This window comes from Centruroides sculpturatus, unplaced genomic scaffold (genome assembly GCF_000671375.1).
Source record: "Centruroides sculpturatus isolate CEXI.00-Female unplaced genomic scaffold, Cexi_2.0 scaffold382, whole genome shotgun sequence".
In the NCBI taxonomy this organism is placed as follows: Eukaryota; Metazoa; Arthropoda; class Arachnida; order Scorpiones; family Buthidae; genus Centruroides; species Centruroides sculpturatus.
In genome coordinates, this window is record NW_019384562.1 from 393,583 (window position 1) to 417,013 (window position 23,431).

Genomic DNA, 23,431 nt, shown 5'->3' on the forward strand with positions numbered 1-23,431 from the left:
ACATTCCTGGCGGAACTTCAAACGTCACTAATGAGCCACAAGAAGCGAATATTTATTAATTTATGCGGTATTTAAAGGCAATCCCTCATTAACGACCGAGATATCGATGGGCCAACATCAAAATTTGACTAGGAAAGAATCTATGCATGTTTAATAGGAGAAAATTCGCTATAAGGAGGTTTACCTTGTCGAAAAAACGAGACTAGATTAACACGTAAATACTTTCTCTATTAATTTATTATTTATCTTTAAAGTATATTTAAGAAATAAACTCTTAATTCCTTTCACTAATTACATATAATTGAGGGTCTTCTTACTTTAATAGCCCATAATATTAATTTGATAAATTGATGGAAGGTACACAAATGAATTTTCGCAATTACACTTTTTCATCGCACTAAAATTATCTTTAAGTAAGGTATTTATAGACAGAAAGATCTTTGATAAACTAAGATCTAGTCCGGGATAAGAACCCTCGACTCTTAAGGTCTAGGATAAGAGAAAGGTTAAGAACCCTCCGTTTAGTCTTGTTTTGAAAATTATGCTTTCAGTTACATACCTGTATGTAAGTATACCAACAGTTCCACGTGTACAGCAGTCGGTATACAATTCCATCATTTTGTATGGTGTTGTACAATACAATACTTTGAAGGGTTAGTTAAAAAGAGTGTAAATTATCTTCAGGAGCCGATAATCTGGTGTTATTGGCTTTTGAACTAGTTATTTATATTTTTGGTACACCCCGTAGTGTAAAATTACATACGGAACAAATAAGATGGTGAGGAGATGTAGAGCAGTCTTCGGTTCACCACGCTCTGTACAGTAGATTAATGGGAAATTTTGTACATCACTGAATTCGTTCTATGTAAAACAATGTAGACAAGATCAAAGAGTCACTTCCGAATATCACAACTATTTTCTAAGTCCAACTTGCTCTATCTCAAAGTACCACTTTACATACGTGTACCATACTCGGCGTGGGCGACCCCTCCGAAGTAAACCCTTAGAGTGGGCATGGTACCCCAAATCTAAAGGGTCAAAGGGTTCTGGTTTTTGGTGTTTAGCCCACGTGTCACGTAGGCTAAACCTCAAAAAACACCGGCTTTGAACCGGAAAACAACCCTATTTAGATGTTAGGCAGGTGAAAAAAGCCCGAAAAACTGCACCCGGTGGGTCCGAACCCGCGACCATTCAGCGGTTTTAGCTTACTCGTTAGTGTTAAATTACCTTTACCGGCATTCGTTAGCTCTTTACGTCGTAATTGTTTTTTTTTTCCTCTCTCCAACGTCATAAAAAACGCATCAATAATAAAAAAGAGAGAGAGAGACAATTAAAATTTAAAAAATAAATTATTGTTATTTGACAAATACAGCAATCGAGTAAATAACGGAGAATAGAATTACCCGTCAGCAAAAACCGGTTTAAGTATAATAGAGCGTTTGTTACGCTTCATTTTCGACACGAGTGAGGAAGGCAGACATAAGAAAAATACACACACAGAAAAAAGTGGGCAGTATAAGCATTGGAGGAGAGGGAATCTCTGGCGCTATTACGAATAGTCCCTAAAAAATTTAATATGAAAAACGACCAGTCAAAGCAAACACCAGCGTAATCCTCCCCCCTAACCGGTTGTGTTTAATTGATTGTATTCATTTTATTTAGCTTACAATAAAAGTTTTATTCGTAAATTGCCGGTGTGACGTATAACAGAATATGCGTGTATATAAAAAAAAAGAATGTCTGTATGTCTGTTCTCTAGACGCTAGTAAACCCTTTCACCTATCCGCACCGAATTTTCCAGTTACTCTTTAAGCATTCTTCTGGTGTCCTGCTCTCTGTTTCTCTTGTGTCCACGCTTAATTGCTTGTGTTCTTTTTGAATTTTAATCGTAAATTCTCTTAATGTCGGGATGGTTTGACCTCGACCATCGTTCGTAAGTAATAGATAGGAAATTGAATTTTTTTCGTTCGAATTATGGCGAAAGAAAGATTGAAGTTGTGTGTGGAAGTACTGTACAGTATAAAAAGTACAATGTAAAGATCTGTGTTAGAGTGTAACCTGTATAATACAGGTTTGTGTGGAGGTATAAGGTGTATAACATTGTATTTGGAAATATAACGTATCCAATATGAAGCTGTGTGTGAGTACATAGATTACAATATAAAGTTAAGTGTGAATATATAAAGAGTACTGTGTGAAGCTGTATATGAGAATATAAGGCATACAATATGAAGATGTGTATGTGTATATAAGGAGTACAATGTGAAGTTGTGTGTGAGTATATAAAGAGTACAATATGAAGTTGAGTGTGAGTATATAAGAGGTACAATAGTAACATATAGTACAATACTGTAGTACAATAGAGTATAAGGTGTGTAATGTGATCATTCTACAATTGTAATGCGATCACTTCAAACAAATGCCAGACAAAACCTTCATTTTATTTGAACGTTTTACTGGCAAATCGAGTAACAATTTTTTTGCCAATGTGTATTTTGGGTTTTATGGTAAATCCCCCCCTTCTGTTGTCTCAGTTGCACCACGTTAAGCGAGGAGTTCTCGTATAGTGATACAGCATCTCCTCACTTAATGTCATCGATAGGTCCTGGGAAACTGCGACGTTAAGCAAAAAACCACGTATAACGCGAAACCAATTCGATTTTGGCAGATCGAACGTGGTGATCGGCGATCAAATAAGGGAAAATGGCGGATAGTTCGTGGCTTTCTAGCAAGCCAACAGCGTAAAAACAGGGGTCGACTGTATATCTAGGACCTATTGTATTTCCTACACAAGTAAAGCAGTTACAAAAATCAATCGTAATAGAATTAGAAGGTAAAATAAGTGCAATTTTAGTAATTATTTTGAATTACATAAGAAATAAATAGAAAAAAAATACATTTGCAGTTAATTCATGACATCATTTTTATAACAGAGAAAAAAAAAAATAGGGTAATTAATTTAAATGACGTTTTATCGATATTTTTAAGAGCAGACATGCGAACCGACCTTTTTTTTCGGTTTAAATATTAATAAATAATTTCTTTAACATTCTATTTATGTATAAACCTCATTGAATTCTCAATTAAAAATCAATAATTTAATTATAGGCGGCGCCTTCCGTTCGTTGCCGCCATTTTAACTTTAACGTTATATTCACGTGGAATCGTGGGAAAATCAGCTGTTACGTAGAAACCAATAACAATGCTCGATACATCTTCTTCGGTGAAATTGCCATCATTTGATTATTAGTCCTTCGATTCTTACATCAAATGTGATTGGTTTAATTCTCTTTGTTGGATCGTGAGGTTGGTGCAACGTGCTCTAAGGATGGGTGCCACCAAGATTTGAAGTGATGCAATGCAATTATAGGACAATTATAAAGAAACAATTAGCAATTTGAAATCTTGAGATACTTCTACCAGAAGTTACAGTCTTAGGGCAGTGAGAGGTACTGTACATTTTTATTTTGTGGGCACTTAGAGGACCTTTTTTTCGGGCCCATCGTGGAATTATAACGTGTATAATATGAAGTGTGTGAAATTATAAGGAGTACAATGTGTATAAATACAGTATAACGTGTATAAGAATGTATAGGGAGTTGTCAGTGTCGCGTTATCTTATGGGCAAAAAGGGCAATTTCCTGGGGTCCCCACCAACCGGATGCTTCAAACCAATCTTTTACACGAAAATGTTTTTACCGAAGAAAAATGTCTGAAGTCAACACTACATTTCAAATTCCCTAATTCAAATTTGCCTATATTTGCACCATAATCGTGCCTTAATAGGGTTGATGGAAGGTACACAAATGAATTTTCGCAATTACACTTTTTCATCGCACTAAAATTATCTTTAAGTAAGGTATTTATAGACAGAAAGATCTTTGATAAACTAAGATCTAGTCCGGGATAAGAACCCTCGACTCTTAAGGTCTAGGATAAGAGAAAGGTNCACCAACCGGATGCTTCAAACCAATCTTTTACACGAAAATGTTTTTACCAAAGAAAAATGTCTGAAGTCAACACTACATTTCAAATTCCCTAATTCAAATTTGCCTATATTTGCACCATAATCGTGCCTTAATAGGGTCCTCGTGAAGACATAACGCACCACTGAAAGTCGTGTGTGTGTGATATTATAAGGAGTATGTGTGGAAGTATAACATGTATTGTACTGTACTGTACTGTACATGAAGTGTGGGTTCGGATGTAGGACTCTAGCAAAATAAGAATTAAAAACGGCCGCGGTTTAAAGGTCCGACTGTATTTGAATCTCTGTCACTCTGTTTCTTTTCCGTTTGCCTTTTGAAAATGCATGTGTGTGTGTGTGTGTGTGTGTGTGCAGTCCACGAGAACACTCAATTCTCACGTCACGTCTTACATGCGGCGATGTACTGTACAGTACAGTACGCTGCAGTGGAACGTGGTGCTCGACGGCACACCGGATAAAAGCTATTCAATACAAACACAAAAATCTAACACGGAAAAGTTGTCTTGGCAAACATGTCGAAAAGATTGGACGTGATTTACCATAGAATAAAGATTTCGTCCATTTTTCATTCTTCCAACAATGCTCGTGTGTTAATTACGATTTAGACACTTAAAAGCGGATGTATTGTATTGTCGAACACCAGAAACTGCTTTATTTACCCCGTGGAAGACACTTAAACGGAAACTTTACAACATTTTTCATTGTTTTGTTTTTTTCCTTTGATACTATAAAATCACTAATGACTATAATCAATCGAATAATACTATACTTTCTTGCTTCTCCCGGCGAATGACATGAATCACTTGTAGGAAATCGTCGACCGAGAAAGCATTTAAACACAGAAACACGAGTATAATATCAAGAAACCATTATTATAGTGTTTCTTATATTGAATTTGCGCCTGTGTTAAACCAGCGATGGCTTAAGGCCCCGAGATTATAGCCTATAACTTAAGGCCACACTTTTACACGAAACACTGGTGGTAAGGAAGGGCCTGTTATAGTTAGGACCTCACATTTTTACACGTAACACTATTTGGTGAAGGAGAAGGGCCTCAGGACCACAAAAAGTTCTTAATCATTGCCGATTTTAGAGTTTACTCATCACATAAATTCTATACATTACGTAATTTTCTCGTGTTTGCTGGCTTACACGACGTGACCTTTGACTTTTGGAGTAGTTTTTCACCCCATAATTGTTAATTAATTCATCAATTAAAGCAGTTTTGAGGCTCGAGATCATCACCGCGTATTTTTCCAGTAATTCGATTAACGTTTCAGTGGGAACGTCGGAGGGGGGAAAGAAGATAAAGCGTGGTCTTTGGCAAGATTTAAACTGCGAGGAACACCCGAAGAATTGATTTACGCAGAAGGCCGGCATCTTGTTTTTAAATGATAATTAATTTTAAACGTTGGAAAGGTTGTCAGAAAGACATTTAAAAAGTTACCGGGTCGGATCAAATGGAGGGACAATTTATAACGTTCTGACAATGGAGGAAAGAGCAGAAATGATCGATGAGATAATTAGCTCCTGTATTTTTAATACGTTTACCACTAAATTATTAAATAGGGATGTTCAAATTGCTTTTGGATTTCGTCTCTTCTTTCTTTTAGCTTTTTATACAAAATAATACAGAACAGAAGTACGGATAACGGGAGTAGAGCGCACGATTTTTCTGATAAAAGCGTATGATGTACTGTACTTCTTCTGTAAGCAGTAGTTTGATACAACAGTGTTTTCATATTTTGATAGACAGTACATTGGCAGAATAGTAGTTACATAGAGTTCAACAGTAGTTTGATAGATAGTAATTTCACAGAACAATAACGAGACAGTAGTTTGATAGAACGGCATTTTTACAGAACAATAACAGGGCAGTACTTCGATAGGAAAAGTACTTTCACAGAACACTGGCAGAACAGTACTTTGATAGGAAAAGCACATTCACAGAACACTGGCAGAACGGTACTTTGATAGGAAAAGCACATTCACAGAACACTGGCAGAACGGTACTTTGATAGGAAAAGCACATTCACAGAACACTGGCAGAACGGTACTTTGATAGGAAAAGCACATTCACAGAACACTGGCAGAACGGTACTTTGATAGGAAAAGCACATTCACAGAACACTGGCAGAACGGTACTTTGATAGGAAAAGCACATTCACAGAACACTGGCAGAACGGTACTTTGATAGGAAAAGCACATTCACAGAACACTGGCAGAACGGTACTTTGATAGGAAAAGCACATTCACAGAACACTGGCAGAACGGTACTTTGATAGGAAAAGCACATTCACAGAACACTGGCAGAACGGTACTTTGATAGGAAAAGCACATTCACAGAACACTGGCAGAACGGTACTTTGATAGGAAAAGCACATTCACAGAACACTGGCAGAACAGTAGTTTCATAGAGTATAACAATAGTTTAATTAATAGACAGCACATTTACTCTGACAGAACACTTCTCAGTACAGTATAGTATATTTGAATTTAGTTGTCTGTTCTGTTTTTCCGGTTTTTAGTCCTTTCTCCTTATTTTTCGACCAAAATCGAAACAAAAATAATTACCGTCGCAGTCGTTACCGCATTTACGAGCACATTTATACGAGGAATGAACGCAAAATCTGTCGAACTCTAAGCAAACATTTCGTTAGAAGGAACCCCAAAAACCCCTAAACTGGAGTTTTTTTTTACCCCCTCGACCGCAATTATCTCTTGGATGGTTACCCTCGCAACAGGTTAAAATAGACTATTCCGTTAGGCGAAAGAACAAAAGAAAGGGAAACTCGGGACAAGTGACGTTAGAAATTATGCAGGATCGATAAAATAAACCGAAAACATTTGGGAATATTCCCGCAAAAGTATAATAAATATAAAGTATAATTGGGAAGTTGGCGATTTAGACAATGCCTGGCGTAGAATCGAGGTTATAAAAGAATCGAAGAGAGCTTTAAATCCGGATTGTTTCCATGCAAAACTAAATACGAGAATAAAATCGAGCCGTGTGGTGGTTCCCCCGGGCAACACAGTTATAGCTGTTGGAAAGATAAACGTTAGTGGCACCGCGCCGCACCGTGTACACCCCGTACCCCCCGCGGTCCACCCCCTCATATTTACACACAAAATGACTTGGATGTAGCCATTTTCGATCGCATAAATAACACATCCTTGTATTGTAATAAAAGATATTTATTCGGAATTAAGTATTGTGGCCCTCCGTTTGTCCGTAAGTGCAGACCGGAGCCGGATTTAATTGTGTTTTACAAACAATACGCGCGAGACTCGCCGGTGTATTTCTTAGAAAAAAACGGTAATCCAAACACTTGTTAAGATAATGCCCATCTTTACGTCAATTTGACGTCATTTTATACATCCACGTTACAAAAAAAGTTATAAATGACGTCATTTTACGCTTCCACGTTACAAAAAAAAACACGAGAATGACGTCAGATGGCATCATTCTTGTGTTTTTTTTTTTTGTAATGTGCAAGTGTGAAATGACGTCAAACGAATGCATTTTTGTAGTGTTTAGTGCACTTATACAATAAACGTAAACACCAAATGCCATTTTTTTTAGTTCAAATGTCGTGAAAATACATTGTGTTCTATAGAATTATACTAAGTTCGGTGTTTAAGCGGGGTGTAATTTCGTTGTGCTAGTGTTTCAGACAAGCAAAGCCTGGTGGGGAGTGTCGGTTTGCTTGTTAAAAATTAATAATTTGTGCGTTTATAGTCACTTCGATCACGAGCACGACCCCACGTCAGATAAGTGTAGCACAAACATTAAAGAAACAATACATCAAATGAGTACAACACCGAGTTTAACACTACAAAAATGACGTACGGGTGCGTTAATTAATAAATTTGAATAGATTTTAAGGCAGATTGTAGGCACGTGCACCTGTTTACGCTTATACACGAAGCTTCCCGTGTTAATTCCACACAAAAATGGCAGATAAACAGACAGTAAAATACCAGTGAAACCTGCATTTAAAGGACACCTGTCCGCTCATCCAGGTTGATATTTTTCGTATTATAAACTAAATATTTGGGTGTAGTAACGTTTAGGCCTGCCCTCCTCCTTAAATTCTTTAACTGTTTTCCGTATTGTTTTCAATATTCAGACACTACGAGCTAATTTGCATGTTTTACTGACAATATAATTACTTGTTACGCTTTGAAAACGAATCGATACGTATGCAGTATTATGTATTTATTGGTAGATTATACGCGATTGTATTGTTCTGTAGTATATCTACAGGTATAGAGTGTATTGTATTCAAATTAGTACCCGATATTACGTATAACAATGAAGTGAATAATGAATTACCGGAAGCGTAAAATAATTATAGGAATTCGCTTCGTAATTGAAAAACAATACCAATCACCCCGATTTAACGAGGTTAATGTTAATAAAATCAACTACGCTACATCGAAGAAATTTAGAGCCCCGCGACAAGCGTGTGTGCAACAGCTTAGTTCCATTTTCGGTCGATAGGGAAAAAGTGGCGCCTCGCGCTCCTCTCGTAGCATGATAAGTCGGTACGAGCGAGGGTGTAGGGAGGAGATAAGGTAATAATTTTTCCCGAATAGCCGCCATTTCGGGAGTAGAGATTTACTAAAGCATGCGCTTCAATAAAGTTACGAGGATGCGAATAGCAGCGCTATTTTTCCCCCCGGTGGAGGGACCGGAGCTTAATTATTTGGCAAAATTTCCCTCCGTTCCGAAATTTCTGCGTGACCCGCACGAGGTAGGTCATCGTATTATTACGTGACGTTATATCGACGCTTCGATCGAAGAGGGGGTGGAATTATGACGTCATCGATGGCTTCCTCAATCCCTAATTCCGTATGACGTCGTGGACAACGAATTCGAAAAATCTTGACGTAAATATAATTAGTGATAGGTTACGGTCACGCGTTACGTTAGATTAGTGTATAGTTTAGTGTATGACTGACGGGGAGATTTCGGTGCCCGTCCGTAGACGTATTCGTAAGGAAACACACGAGGCCTTTCGCGTGTGACGTAATGTGACGTTCTTCGGACCTCAGTCCCGTAATAAAAGCACGGCCGAGGGATCTATTTAAGTTCGTGCGAATTCCCGCACGCGCCGTTCCCTAGACTGGCAACACTTGTCGGGAAGGGGTGGGGTATTTTTCGGGTTTTCGCCTCCCGTCGGCTCTTATGTACTATACTGTACCGAGAGGGATAAAGCGTCGCCTCCGACGCCCATTAAAATTTAAATGAGGGCGCGCGACCACAAAGAGGCGTTTAGCACGCTCGGCCGCGTCGTTACGGTCGAAACGAATCGGAGTGGGTGACGGAAGCGCCGTCCCGGCTAATTTCCGACCCGAGCGCGACCCGGACGCTCGTCTTCCCCCCGTGTTTCTAACTCTCCCCTCCGCGCCCCGCCTTAAAGAAAAAAAAATCGCTCCCGCTTCGGAACGCTCGCCACCAAGTCTCCCGGGTGTCGTCCTCGTCCCTCTCCTCTCCACCCCGCCAAAAACCCATCCTTTCTACAGGGCCCCTCGCCCTTTCCGCTTCCGACCGACCCGAATTCGCACGCGACTTTGCGACGTCGCGAGAGAGAGGGTGGCGAATTAATTGAAAGCTTTTCCTTACGCTTTTCCTTAATTGAAAGCTTTTCTCTTTATTCGCGCGACGTCACGCCCGACGCCACGCGAATAAAGAAACAACCGGGGGTCGAACTTCCCCGTTCTTTTCCTTCGTCCAACCCCCCGTTCTGGACCAGGCTTTTTTTGTCACGTAGTCACCGGCTGCCGTCGGTAACGATTTATCGGAGGCTCGTCCCGGGGGGGCGCTCCCCTCTCTTTCCTCATCGTCTCTCGGTCGGGTCGTCCCGGAATTCCCGTCGTTTCCCGGACTATTTCGTTCGAACGACTTCCGGTTCGGATATTTTCGGAGCTCTTAGAACGAGACTATCTGACGGGAAACGAAACCGAAACCCCTACTTAAACTTATTTCCGTTTCCGTTTCCGACGTTCGAATCTACGCTCCCCGCGGTCTCAGTTTGGTCACTTAAAACTTTTTGGCAACAGAGAACCGGAAGAATGCGGGGGCGAAAGAGACGAACGTCACAAATACATAAGGTGGCGGTTGAGGTAGGAATGACTAGTTTTTCGCTCCTCCCTCTGGACTAATCTTAGAAGGTGAGGTGTAGAGTTTTACAAATATCCTCCTAGCTCTACCTTTCGCAGTGTGCGCCCTTTTTTCCACGCGTACTTTTCGCACACCCCCAGATAACACGCGATCTCGGTAAACACGGACGGGACGAAAGCCAAGGGTATGCCGGGAAATTCGATTTAAAACAATCATTAACGGTTAAAAGTACACGGGAGTAGGTAGACGGAAGGATGCGTGAAGGACTCCGCCCCGTCCCTCCTCCTCCCTCGATGAGTCGATGGTCTCGCGCTCTTTTAAATTACGCGCCGCAACGCGGTGCGCTAATTACGCATTTCTCCCCGCGGACGGGCGATTCTTCCTCCCGTAATCCGGCGGAAATTGGGCTGCCCGTCACCCGCTCCGCCCCTCTTCCTTCTTCTCCGCCGGCGTGGAATCGGCGCCGCGCCGAAGAGCGCGATCGGCGGGGCGGCGCCGGAATCGGAGGAGGCGCACGCGGGTGTAGCGCCGTCCTCACTCGTCGTCTCCGCATCCGGTGGTGTCACGTCTCTTCGCCGTCGGGACCCATGCTGACCCCGCGCGATCCCTCCGCCTTCTCTCCCTTCGCTTACCCGACCGTCGACTCGGCCTTCGCCCACTCCTGGTCAGTAAATCTTTGGTTAATCTCGCGCTTAGCCCGCGTGGGGTGGGGTGGGGCCCGCGGGCCCCCTCCCCGGGAGGAGATTAAGACGGGCGAGACGTGCTCGGACGTCGAATGAGTCCGCGTCGGCGCGCGCGGTGGCCGCATCCCGTCCTGAGGGAAATTACCCTCGGTCCGACGCGGAATTATTTAACCAGGAGCGGAAGGAAGCGGAAGGAGGGGCGAAGACCGCCGGAAATCTCGTCGACGCCCATCTTTAATGTAAGACGCGGCTTCCCGCTCCTCCGGGAGGAACCGGGCCCCGACCCAATTTTCGGCCTCCGACCGCCGTCCCGCAGGGAAACCTCGGGAAACGGACGCTTCCTTCCCCCCGGCGCGGGGGTGGAAAAACCTCCCCGACGTTGGACGTGCCTCGAAATTTCCCGCGTTTCTCCGGCAAGAAGAGGCTTTCCCGTCGTCCCTTCGCCCTGCCGAAAGAAAAGGACGAGACCTCCGGTCGGAGGTCGAATTTCTCGATCGGACGACAGGGGAGGGGTCGGCTAAGAGAAAAGTAAGTGCGGGGGGAGGCGCGTCGGTCCCGTGAGAGGGAGGGCGACATAACCGAATTGCCAGAGGCGTGGGACGGCCCCCGCGGGAATTCCGACCCCGCGCGCGGGGCGCGAAACCCGAGAAAGGAGGCGGTGGCGGAGGTATTCCCTCCCTCCCCACCTTCCCGTCTGGCTGGGCCCGCCGACGTCACCGTTGTTCCTTCTAATTTCAGTGTCTTGGAAATGAGAAAGGAGAAGTCTCGCGACGCGGCCCGATCTCGGAGGGGGAAGGAGAACTACGAATTCTACGAACTGGCCAAGCTGCTGCCACTTCCGGCCGCCATCACCAGTCAGCTGGACAAGGCCTCCATCATCAGGCTGTCCATCAGCTACCTCAAGCTCCGGGACTTTTCCGGTCGCGGCGACCCACCCTGGAGCAGAGAGGGACCGCTCCACACCTCCAAAGGTAAGGAAACGCGCTCCTACCCTTCCGGGCGCGAGGCTCCGGCTCGGGACTCGACGGATTAGGCGGGGGAGGGAGACCCGCAGATGGGGGAGGTAATTTAAAGCGGAGGCGCGCGAGGGATTCCGCTCCCCGCGGGGATCTAACGTCAATATTGATGTTGTTTTATCGCCGGCCGGCTAAGTATCGGATTAGGACTTAAACGGGCGACAATCCACACGCGCCTCTCCTCCGCCTCCGTCCAAACATTAAAGCAAAGAGGAATTGCTGCCTCTACCCCCTCCGTATCGTCTCGCGTAACGGCGCGCGCGCGTCACCTCCATTCCCTCCCTTCCTAGCTCCCTCTTTCCTACGTAAATTCCTTCCGGTTTCAATGTTTTTTTCCGTTTCTTCTCTTGTATTGTGACGTTCGATCGACACCGGAAACTCCAACTTCTCCTCTACCTCCCTTTCCTACGCCAATCCCTACCGCGCCGTCCTACCGCTCGAGTCACTTGACGCGCGCATTTTCGCCAACGGAAAGGTGGAATTCGGAAAAAGATCCCAACCGGACCCGGCTCCACTCGGTGGGGGATGCAAAAGATCGGTACGTTACGAAGGGGGAAGAGAAAAGACTCTTCCAAATCGCCGATCCGATTCGTCTACTTCAAACGACGTAGGATCCGCGCGCGCCACGAGGACGTCGGAAACGATCGTTTCCCCTTCCCGTCTTTTAAAGTTTCCCCCTCCGAGGGTTTGTCGGGCCGAAAAATTTCATCCGGGGGGCGGGGGGTCCATTTCCAGTCCGAAGGGCGAAGGCCGAAGCGCCGCCGCCGAGACGGATTAGCGCGGATCGTTAACCCCGACCCCGTTCCTACAGGCGATCGTAAAGCCGTCCGGCCGAGAGGGGAGCGCGCGCGGCAATCTTCAAATTGCCCTCGACCCCCCTTTCTGACCCCCGCAGCCGGAACGTCCCCTTCCGCTTTCTCTTCCGTAACTTCGCGCGCGTCACGTCGCCTCCGGCGCTGGCGAGGGAAAGTACCCCGAACGTCTCTGACGGGGTGTTTTCTTTTTTTTTTTTGGCAGGTGGACATCCGGGATCCAGGTCGGTGGGAGTGACGGTGGGCGCCGAACTGTTCGAGAGGCATCAGGGCACTCACATATTACAGGTGAGGAAATCTCCGGGCGGAATCGGCCAGGGTTCGGATACGACCGGAAGAGGGTGGGCTCGGACGGAACGGAGATAAACTCCGTCCTAACTTTTTACCTAACATTTGACGTGGCTTCCGGTTCTCTACGGGTGGATCGCGGCCGACTTCGCTTCCGTTATTTTCTTTCCGGAAGTAGGGGGTGGAATTTCGTCGGCGGTGCCCGATCGATGGTCGGGGGCGACTCGGATTTCCCCCGTAAAAACAAAGAATCGGGAGGAGATCCCGTGAGAGAAACGTTAGGTAAAGAGGAGAGAAAATGGAAAGTCACCGTTAATAGCCCGGTCGCCCCTCTTCTTCACTTTTCCTCCCGATTTTCCGGGTTCGAATTCCCTATTTTCTTTTCTAAGTTTTCTACTGTTTGATTTGAGCTTCGGTGAAGAATTTCCCATCTATATTGTCCTTCTCGACATCGATTTTCACGTAAAATCGAGAAAATCTACAGGAGTTCGTTTATCCGTGTTACTTTCTACGCGTCGTTCTGACTTAAAGGTAATGGAATCCGGTGCTGGTCCCCTCCTAAACGTTAAGAAAGGGGCGAACGAAATTAAGCAGGGGGCAGTTTGACAGTTTGAAGAGCGGATCCGAATCGCCCTTCTACTTAATTTAGCGCGTAACGCGAAACCAATGTGCTCTTTTCTTAAAATTTCATCCGCGTATCGACGTCACACACTAGGTGTTTCTATTACAAACGTTCCCCCTACACAAAATAACTACTGAGCTAAGGATAGCGTTGTCCCAAGGAACTTCGATTTTCCCCCCTCCGTTCGATAGGCGCCCCACCTAATTATTATTCTATGGACGGCCGTCCTGGGGAGGGTTAAATAAACTAGTTAACTTACGTAATCCTTTGCCAACTTTTCTTTCTGTGTACTTTTGCGGGGGGTCCCCTCCCTCTCCTCCACTCGATTCGCTTCTCGTAATGAGTCGCACCCGATCTAACGACGGGGGATCTCGTCGTGACGTATTTAAAATTCTTTAAATAGAACAGTAGAGCGAGGATTTTCATCGTTAAAGCGAAATCGCCGCGCTTTGTCGCTCGGTCGCTTTCGAATTCGAAAGCGAAGCGATACGAAACGTTACTAATAGGGTTATTGGAGGTGGAAGCGGCGCTTTGTCTCCTTCGGTTTTTCGTAGAAATAACAAATAAAATACACCATTAGCGTTATTTGCGGGTCCAAGAAGGCAAATAAAATGCTTAAAGGCTTTACGCTACTGTGACGCGAAACCAAGCGTTAGGCACGGTTTTGGGGGGGCGCGAGTCGCTTTCGTGGTTCGCACGCTAAAGTAGACACGCACGACTTGAGCGACCGATCGTCTCTCGCCCTCCTCCCTCGGCTTAATAGAAAGGGACGAACCACTTTGCCGGAAAAAAGTGCCTACTTTTTGATAATGGCGAGATTAGGGCACGGGTTCGTAGGGAAGAATCGCCCGGATGTTACGTCATTACTTCCGCCCCGATATTACCCATCGAATTATTAATAATCTCCAAATTAACAATAATTATTATTAATTCTGGTGTGACGTGGAGCGACGTTTCCCTCCCGTCTCATCGCGCGTGCGACGTTTCGCACCTTCCTAGTGGTAGGTGGGTGCTCACCCTTTCGTAGACGGTAAAGGGGATGAGATTCGAGTTTCCTCCCCCCTATTCTCTGGAAGTTCGTGTCGTCCCCGTGTTACGTCATCAATTCGGTGGATCCGGGGGATCCACGCGGCTTATAAATATTTTATATAAATAGAACGATCGCGTGTAACTTCTCTCGTGTAACACACAACATATCGAATTTTCGCGGCTCGGAAATATTTATTTATTAGTCGACACCTGGAAAAAGGGGTGAGAAATCTTCGCCGGGAGGCCCGGATTTTCTGTGACGTCACCTAGACTTAATACGGGGTAAATTACAGCGGGTTCCCCTCCGTCAATTGACGTAATGGCGCACGTGCCGATACACGCTGCCCTACAAGTGTTGCCGGACAAGGAAAATGAATTATTATGCCTTTTTTGAAGGAAGTGTTGTTCGTCCCTTCGTCAGCGCCTTGTTCGGTATTCTAAACAACACAAAATTCGGTTGTTATAGCAACAATATGCAAAACTCGATGTTGGACGGTTACGCTTCCGGTAAAACAAATGTTACGATTACATTGGAAACATGGAAATTCTTCTTGATAATACATTAATGACGTGATTATTATCGACGCCTGTGTAATTTAGCTCAACAGGATTCTTTCTCTCTCAACTCTTCCTGTCATTAAATTTTAGAAAGTACTGTACTTTCTAAATTTATGAACGATCTAAATTTCTCAAAGATCTCTCTACATATAAGAGAATCCTCTCTGGATTTAAGAAATATTTTCCCAAATATTTCCCTAAATATAAGAAAGATTTCACCAAATGTTTCCCTAAATATAAGAAAGATTTCCCCAAACATTTTCCTAAATATAAGAAAGATTTCCCCAAATATTTCCCTAAATATAAGAAAGATTTCATCAGATATTTCCCTAAATATAAGAAAGATTTCCCCAAACATTTCCCTAAATATAAGAAAGATTTCCCCAAATATTTTCCTAAATATAAGAAAGATTTCCCCAAACATTTCCCTAAATATAAGAAAGATTTCCCTAAAAGTAAGAAAAACCTCCCTAAATGTAAGAAAGGAGTCTCTAAATTAATGAAAAACGTCTCCAAATGTAAGAGAATCTCTCTAAGTTTTAGAAAGTACTCTCCAAATTAATGAATGTCTTCACCATTTTCCTCGATCCTTCCACTAAACAGCGTGTATAATTATAGCGAGGATCGACTGATCGGGTTAGAAATATTAAATAATTACCCGCCAACTAACGTGGGGCACGAAATAATTCCATTACCGGAAATATTCGCTCATAAAACCTCGACGATAACTCGTGGGCCCATCGGAGTACGCGAGTAAATAGGTGCCATTTGTTTGTCATTCGTGCAAACACACGACATTTTGCCAAAACCGCAAAAGTAGGTTTATCCCCCGTGCCATTTGGTCCATCTCCCGCCTTCTCGAAATCCTTTCCCATCCCGGATAAGGCACAAATCGCAAAGGATTTGCTAAAATTCGCGTATTATGTCCGTAACGAGGGAATAAACTTCCCCTCCGAACGTCCAAAGCGTAGAAGGAAGATAGAAAGGCATTTATACAACGTCCCGTGTGTCTGTCCTTTCGAATGGTTCCAAACTGAAGTAATAAATGACGTAGGTTTAGATTCGCGGTCGTCATTTCCGGATTTAATTAGAATTCCGCTTTTGCTTCGTCCCCTCACTATTGTTTCTCACGTTTCCAGTCTTTTCTTCGTGTTTACACACATTTAATCGTATTTAATGGTAAACACTACGGGTTATAAATCGTAACATTGTATATCATTTATGTTATTTATTGCCGTAACGGGAGGGATCCGGTTACTTTTTACTTAGTGTAACCGGGTAAAAGGGTGGCCTTCTGTCGAAAATGGGAGCGTATAGACTAATGGGTTGCCTTTTATTTATTTTCACAGGAAACAATACGTTAAACTTTCGTCTACTTCGCTTCCTGGTCCGAACCCGCCACCAGGTTGACGTGGGGCCCCGACCGCTCTCTTTACCAGCCTAGCCGAACCCTCCCTTAGATCACACAGGGCGAAATAGTGTCTCCTCATTACACCATACGAGAATAATTTCTAACAAAGATTTATGAATATCGAATCAATTATTTACGAGATTTTATAATTTAATATTTAGTCAATGGCCCCTTTCCACGGAAGACACGCACGTGAAAGTCGTTCCTTCCACGTTGTTGTTACTGCATTTTCGGGTGCCACGCCATTAATTAACCTCGTTTTTTTTTTCTTTTGCCGTATTTTCTCGGACAATGCCTTTAAATATTTTGTTGTTAAATTATTGATTTAGACAATACTCCACGTTGACGTGTTACGTCACCATTCTTAATTATGTCCCTCACGCACCCACCAAATTGCAAGTTGAAATTGAAACTGTTTGCCTAACGAAAACAAATACACTTAATCCTCGATATAACGAACTGCAGGCCCCTCGACGTAACGTACTGTACGTTACGTCGAGGGGCCTGCTGTGTCCTCCCTTTCGTTTCGTACCCCGACCACAAAAATGGACGTATCTTCGCCCCCCTTACCGGAGGTTTTTTGCCCAATAAATTTAATTTAACCAAAGAGGCGTAGGCCCTATCCAACTGTTGACTCCGTAAGGCAGTGTGTATTCTGTGTTTGGTTAATAATGGAGAACGTCATCCCCCCAACCGAAACTTCAATGGAATCCGAAGATGACCGAAAACGTTCCTCGAATTCGCAATTGGAAATGGAAAACTCCCGTCTCATCGCGCGTGCGACGTTTCGCACCTTCCTAGTGGTAGGTGGGTGCTCACCCTTTCGTAGACGGTAAAGGGGATGAGATTCGAGTTTCCTCCCCCTATTCTCTGGAAGTTCGTGTCGTCCCNACCGAAACTTCAATGGAATCCGAAGATGACCGAAAACGTTCCTCGAATTCGCAATTGGAAATGGAAAAGTGAATAAACGCTTTCGAATAAGAGACGTGGAATTTCATTGGTGCAAACTCGGGACTCGTTGGCTTTTTGTCCGTCTGTCGTCCGGTCCGAATGATGAAAATTCTATTAAATTCGATAATATAAATTCGTGAAGAATTTAAGAACCCGAAATCCACCGGTGGCGAGGGGATAAAACCGTCGATCGTGGGTTCGGTCCCGGTCAACGTGGTGACTCCTGGGTTTTCTTCACTTTGTAACACCTAAATAGGGGCCGGCATCCCTTAAAAAGCCCTCCCGGGAGACATCCCCTCGACAGATGCGCCCACGTGTCGCGTTGCCGCTAACAAATAAACCGAGGGCCCTAAAAGCGAGCACGTTATGCTTTTAGGGTCCTCCGATACGGACAATACGGATATTCGGAAATCACTACGCGCTACCACCCTAGACTTGTACCATACACGTTTTACATTACGTAAACTTTTTTAAAACGGGCCTAGCTACTCCGCGCTCCTTTAGGGCCTGGTGTGCACTTAAATCGCTATACACCGGAAAATGTTTTAGCCCCGAGTGGAATCCGATCCTCTGTTAAGTACCGAGCTAATCGGGGGCAAGGCACTGTTTTTCCCCTATCCGGATCTGGATTTCTCTCTCTCTCTCTCTCTCTCTCTGGGTGGGCCTGTTTGTGTTCTACGGCTTGTATTTTACGCGATCTTGCCAATAGAAATAATAGAGCTTAAAGAGAATTGACTCCGGTGGATTTTTCGATACTGTATTATTTTCTACGAAAGATTGTACAGTACGTAAGTATTGTCTTTATTGTGCAGACACTCTCATTACTTTTCAGTTTTTCTCTTTATTTTGTGGGTAATCTACTGTATATTGTAGCCACTGTATTTCCTAGTTCCTGTTTATTCTGTAGCTACTCTCTTCTACAAGTACAGTACTCCATTTTGTATCTACTCACTTTATTCTATAGGTACTGTACTGTACTGTACTTTCTTTATTCTACAGGTACAGTACTTTATTTTGTAGCTACTCTGTTTACTTAACAAGTACTCTATTGTGAAGGCACTGACTTATTTTGTAGGTTCTCTGTTTACTCCGTAAGATACTCAATGTCGCAGGTACCCTTAAATCGTGGGTAGATATTCAGTAACAGAATTTCATTCATAAAAATATATTGTATTTATAGACACGGTTCCTTTTTTCCCGTCTATTGTGATTATTTTAAATGGTCCGACGTTAATTTCGGGGTCGATCTCGGTGGCAGACATAACGAAAATACTTTTCTTGGCAAGAAGATCTCGGTGTAGAGTATTGGCAGAGCGTGACCCGCCGTTCGCATTTTTATGAGGCGAATGCGTTTCTACTCGTCGAGATGAGGCCGAATTAAGGTGGCGAAAGGTGGGGAAGTGGCCTCGAGCGCGGATTTTCTTCCATACTAAAGGAAACTGCCTCGTGGTTTGGCCTTCGTCGTTTTATACCAAAGGAATTGTCACATTAAACCCATCCAGTTTCGAGCTGCCCCTTCTCCCGGGTTTCTTTCCGGGATCCGCGCTGTTATTGCCGTGTAATGTGGGAGAAACTGCGATTTCTGGTGTCGTTAAATCGAATGGAGCGTCGATTTATTTCATATTAACGTGTAAATTATCCGATGTAACGTTCCCGCATATCTTTTTTCTTTCCGGCGGCCATCGATTGTTACGTAACACGTCCGAAATCACGCGAAATCGAATGGATTTTCGATGGGGTCGAACCCTCGTGGGCGTCTCTACGCTCGATTTCTGTCATTGGTCGATACCCGGTACGACATCGCAATACGTAACGTGGCGCTTCCACGTAAATTATGATAATTTTAAGTCGAGTTTCGATTGAATGGGAGCATTGGGCCCTCTGTCTCCCCCCGTTGTGGATCATGGATACGGAAAAAAGGCCCTTTCGGTGCCCGCCAGGTCATTATACTGATATTACAAAACAATTACGACGTTCCCGGAGTGACGTAGATAAGGATCGAGTGCGCTTCCGACCAATCGGATCGTTTGTCTTATTGTTTTCTTAAGGCCTGTGTTCCTGCGCGAGTATTGTTGGAATCGTTAGTTCGGGCAGCAAACCCCGCTAAAGCGTAATTTTATTAATTGCTTCGTTTTAACGTTCCTCCATCGAGAGACGGGGTTGTTTCTAATTACGAACTCGCTTGTCGTAGCATATTTGCATCTAAATACAGTCATCAGTATAGCGAGCACCCGATATAGCGTTGGTCTTGTTATTCTTTACGTATATAGTGAATTAGTAGAGAATATATGCCGAACTCTCGAAGGTTTTTGTTCGATATATCGAGAAGCCACTCGGTATAGCGACTTAAGTAATCCAACAGGGGAGTGATCTGTGTTTAAAACAATAGTCTAGAGTTGTCCTAAGGCTTTAAAAAAGGCCTTTAATTTCTGACGAAGAGGGCACGTGGCGTTTTTGACGAAGAGGGCACGTGGCAGCTCTGTCCAAAATTACAATTCTCGCCGCGACTTCGTTTATATTGACGACACTAGCGAAGATCGATCGTTGTCGGAGAGAAAATAGTCCGGTAGAATTCTCGCTCGTCGCCCAGCGAGTGGAGCGAAATCGCTTCGGATTTTTGGCAAATTTCCACGCGAGAATCACGCACGCGCTCCCCCTTTCGCTTTGTCAAAATGGGGATCGGGGCGCAGGGGCCATCGGACAAAAACCAGACGAAATTAAGCGAGAGGGGGCGATCGTAAGGCCGATAAAAAGCGGCTCGCGTGCAGAATTTAGGTAGAGGCCCCCCGACGTGTGGAAAGTTGCGGCCCGGACGGGAAATCAATGGTGCGAGTAGCAAAGAAGGTATATAAAACGTCACAGGGTCCAATCGCTCGACGTCGTCGGTATCGCCGCAACAATTACGACGCTCGTCAACGTACGTGATGGACCAAAACCAGGCGAATTCGTCACGCTCGCCGACCGCTTAGCGACGCGAACAAAGACCGGATCGGTTAAGGCTCCGGTGTAAAGAACAAATAATAATTAATCGAACTGTTAGAAGGCAATTTGGCGCGATCGTCGGTGGCGGGCGGGGAGGGGGAGAGGAAGAGTTTAGCCGCGACGCGTCGATTACAAAGGAATAAGGCGGCATTCGGCGTACATGATTAATTCATGTGTTAACACTCGTCAAAATGCACCCTCCATTGTAACTTTTTGCAGTGTGTCGTGACGACGCGGAAAACAGCATTCAAATTATGCATTAACGTCGACGGCTTCCGTATCGCATGCAGCGCGTAATACTCTCCTGGTGTAGGAATACTCTTCCATCCCTTAATTGTTTGCCTTATTTTAAACTCTCTTTATATGCTAAACGACTCGCCTCGCGGATTTTTATATTAAACGGAACGACGGATCGCGCCGCAAATTGTTAATTTTTTTTTTTTCTTTCTTTCTTTCTTCCTTATTCCGCCGGTCCTTTCCGAATAAACGTTTCAATTACCGAACGGAATTTCCGACTTCTCGGACGCGACACCCAAATAAATTAGTCAAATCTCTACTCCGATAGGTAAATCCCACCCTCCCACCTGGTCACGTGTAACATCCTGTCTACTGTATTGTACTGTACTGAGGCGTGATAATACTTTAGAACTCATATTAGAGTGGAAATTACGAATTAGAATGGGCATTTTGAACGTTTGATCCCCTCGATGATATCGTATTCCTTTGTTTGATTTCTTATCCAGGTGATTCGCTCGTAGTGCCCAGCACGTGTCTTTCCATGTTTATTTGTGTTATCTGTATTGTTTTGCATGTTAGTGTCCACATTTCTGTTACGTAGACCATTTGCATGTTAGTGTCCACATTGCTTGAATACTCTTCGAAGGTTGCCAAGTGGAGATGACTCAGAGATTCCCCATTAATTTATATATATGGTGTGTGTGTGTATATATATATATATACGTGTATAAATCTGTTTCTTGTATTTATTTTCTCTTTACTTAATTATAAAGGTAAGGGTTATGCCTCCCTGGTTATGCTATTATAAAATATATGGCTATTTTTGTACGTAATCTAGGGCCTTGGTTTTTCGAGTCTATGGCTTAGGGCCTCACATTGTTACGCGTATTATTTGGTGGTGGGGAAGGGTCCGTTACGCGCTATAGCTTAGAGTTACGAGTTTAAGTCCAGCACCGGTTGTTTACTGGTGTTAAATCGTCTAATGTACAGTACAACTGTATTGAGTTACTCGTTTCTGTTTCGTCCGCCATCTTGCAATACCGAGCGAGGGAAATTTCGTGATTTTTGTCCCGGGGCAAAACCCAAAATATATACAATTTAGATGGAGTGACAGACTAAAATCGTCTTCCCCGAACAGATTGGTTCTTACTTCCTTTGTCTTTTTAACACCAGATAATAATAAACGCGTGTAAAATACGATCGAAAGTCGCGCGACTTTCTGTTTCAGTGGTCTTTTGAAGCAACCCGTGCTCCTATTCGTACCCTTTACAAAATGGATTCTGGAAAAATAATGCGTTATTCTTATTTAATACCATAAAATAATTAATGCAGGAGAATATCTACAAATATGTACAATGTTACGTAATAATAATTCTTTTACGCGCCTACATAAATATGGAGACGGATAAAAGGTGAACACCTTTTATACCGTTTCGGGTTCTCCTAACTATAAAATATATGGTGCTCCCTACATTCGAAACAGCGTAGTATCCGTGACCTTTAACCTTATAGGTGTGAGATGCCTCGAGACGACTAGCCTAGTTGCCTAGTGTATAAAACCACTGACCTCTCTCTCGGTCGCGGGTTACAGCCTGACCACGTGTTTTCTTCACTTAAATAGGGGCCATAGAAAGTCTTCCCGGGAGGCACCCCTTGACAGATGTCCACGCGTTGCATGGCCACGTTCCACAAAATCAACCGACCTACTTTCCGGTTTTATGAAAGATAACACATTTTCGCCTATTGACCCACACAATATTCTCCTGTCGTGGGTTAAATAACGAAAATAGGGTGTGATAAGGCGTGGCTGTGTAGTGCCATCTGTTACATAAAGTTGGAAACAAAAACACGAGATTTTTTATCCCAATATTAGCCCTGTTAATTCCTTCTTCCCTCAAGTTTTTTCGTGGGGGAATTGAAGATGGGTTCTCGAGTGGTTCCACCGCTACGAAAGGGGGTGCCGATTCTATCCGTAATGATGTAAATTTGGGGGATATCGGTGTACTCCTGTGCTCTTCTATAGGATAAAAGGGGTATCAACTTCTACCCCTTTATAGAGTTTGTGGCCGTTTCTCAATTCGTGGGTTAGTAATTTTTACGTAATAGAATTTATCCACTCGTGTATTGCGTTTACTCACTCCATTCTTACACATCCTGTAACAAATGTTAATTACGGGTCATAAACACTACCCTACGTTTCCCTCTCTCCGTGTAAACTCGTCCAACTCGCGTGATTAATTCGCGCATCGGAGTGCCAACACTACCCAACACTTACCTACACTGAAGTGTGTTCTACTAGTGTTAATGAGTAATCTAAGTGTTTTCAGAAGACACTAGAAATAATGCAACAAGTGGATTGTGTAGTTAACAATACAGGAACCGAATGAAATAATTAAAGGCTGGAAACGTGACAGAAGTGTGTATTTATGTCATACTTAATGACATAATGGACAGTAATTAATTTAAAGACAGAGGCCCCGGTTGGATCATTCTAAGAGGTCGAGAGAGGCCCGACACAATTAACTTTTCGAGGTCTTTTGTACAAAGTAAGGGAAACGGGGTTGAAATTTGCAGTTTATACAGTCGACCCCCCCTATAACACTGTTGATTATTCCGTTTTATATGAATTCCATGTTGTACGAGTCACTTAGATTTTACAAATATGTGAGCCATTCACAGCCTGGCACATGTATTTGTAAAATCTAAGTGAATCGTACAACATGGAAT

General features: G+C 43.7%; 1 protein-coding gene across 7 annotated transcripts in view; it reads left to right on the forward strand.

Moving 5' to 3' along the window:
* LOC111623978 (protein trachealess-like) overlaps window positions 1-23,431 on the forward strand; it is an 87,837-nt gene that overhangs the window by 14,083 nt on the left and 50,323 nt on the right. For 2 of the 7 annotated variants that reach the window (XM_023366731.1, XM_023366735.1), the window contains exons 2-3: window positions 11,537-11,769; window positions 12,832-12,914. The exons of 1 other annotated variant lie outside the window; for it this stretch is intronic. In XM_023366731.1, coding sequence (XP_023222499.1) covers window positions 11,537-11,769; window positions 12,832-12,914 — 316 coding nt within the window. Of the gene's footprint in view, window positions 1-3,085; window positions 3,450-9,697; window positions 10,166-10,207; window positions 10,780-11,536; window positions 11,770-12,831; window positions 12,915-23,431 lie in introns of those variants that run through there. 4 more of the 7 variants (XM_023366733.1, XM_023366734.1, XM_023366729.1 and 1 more) reach the window with 4 other exon arrangements.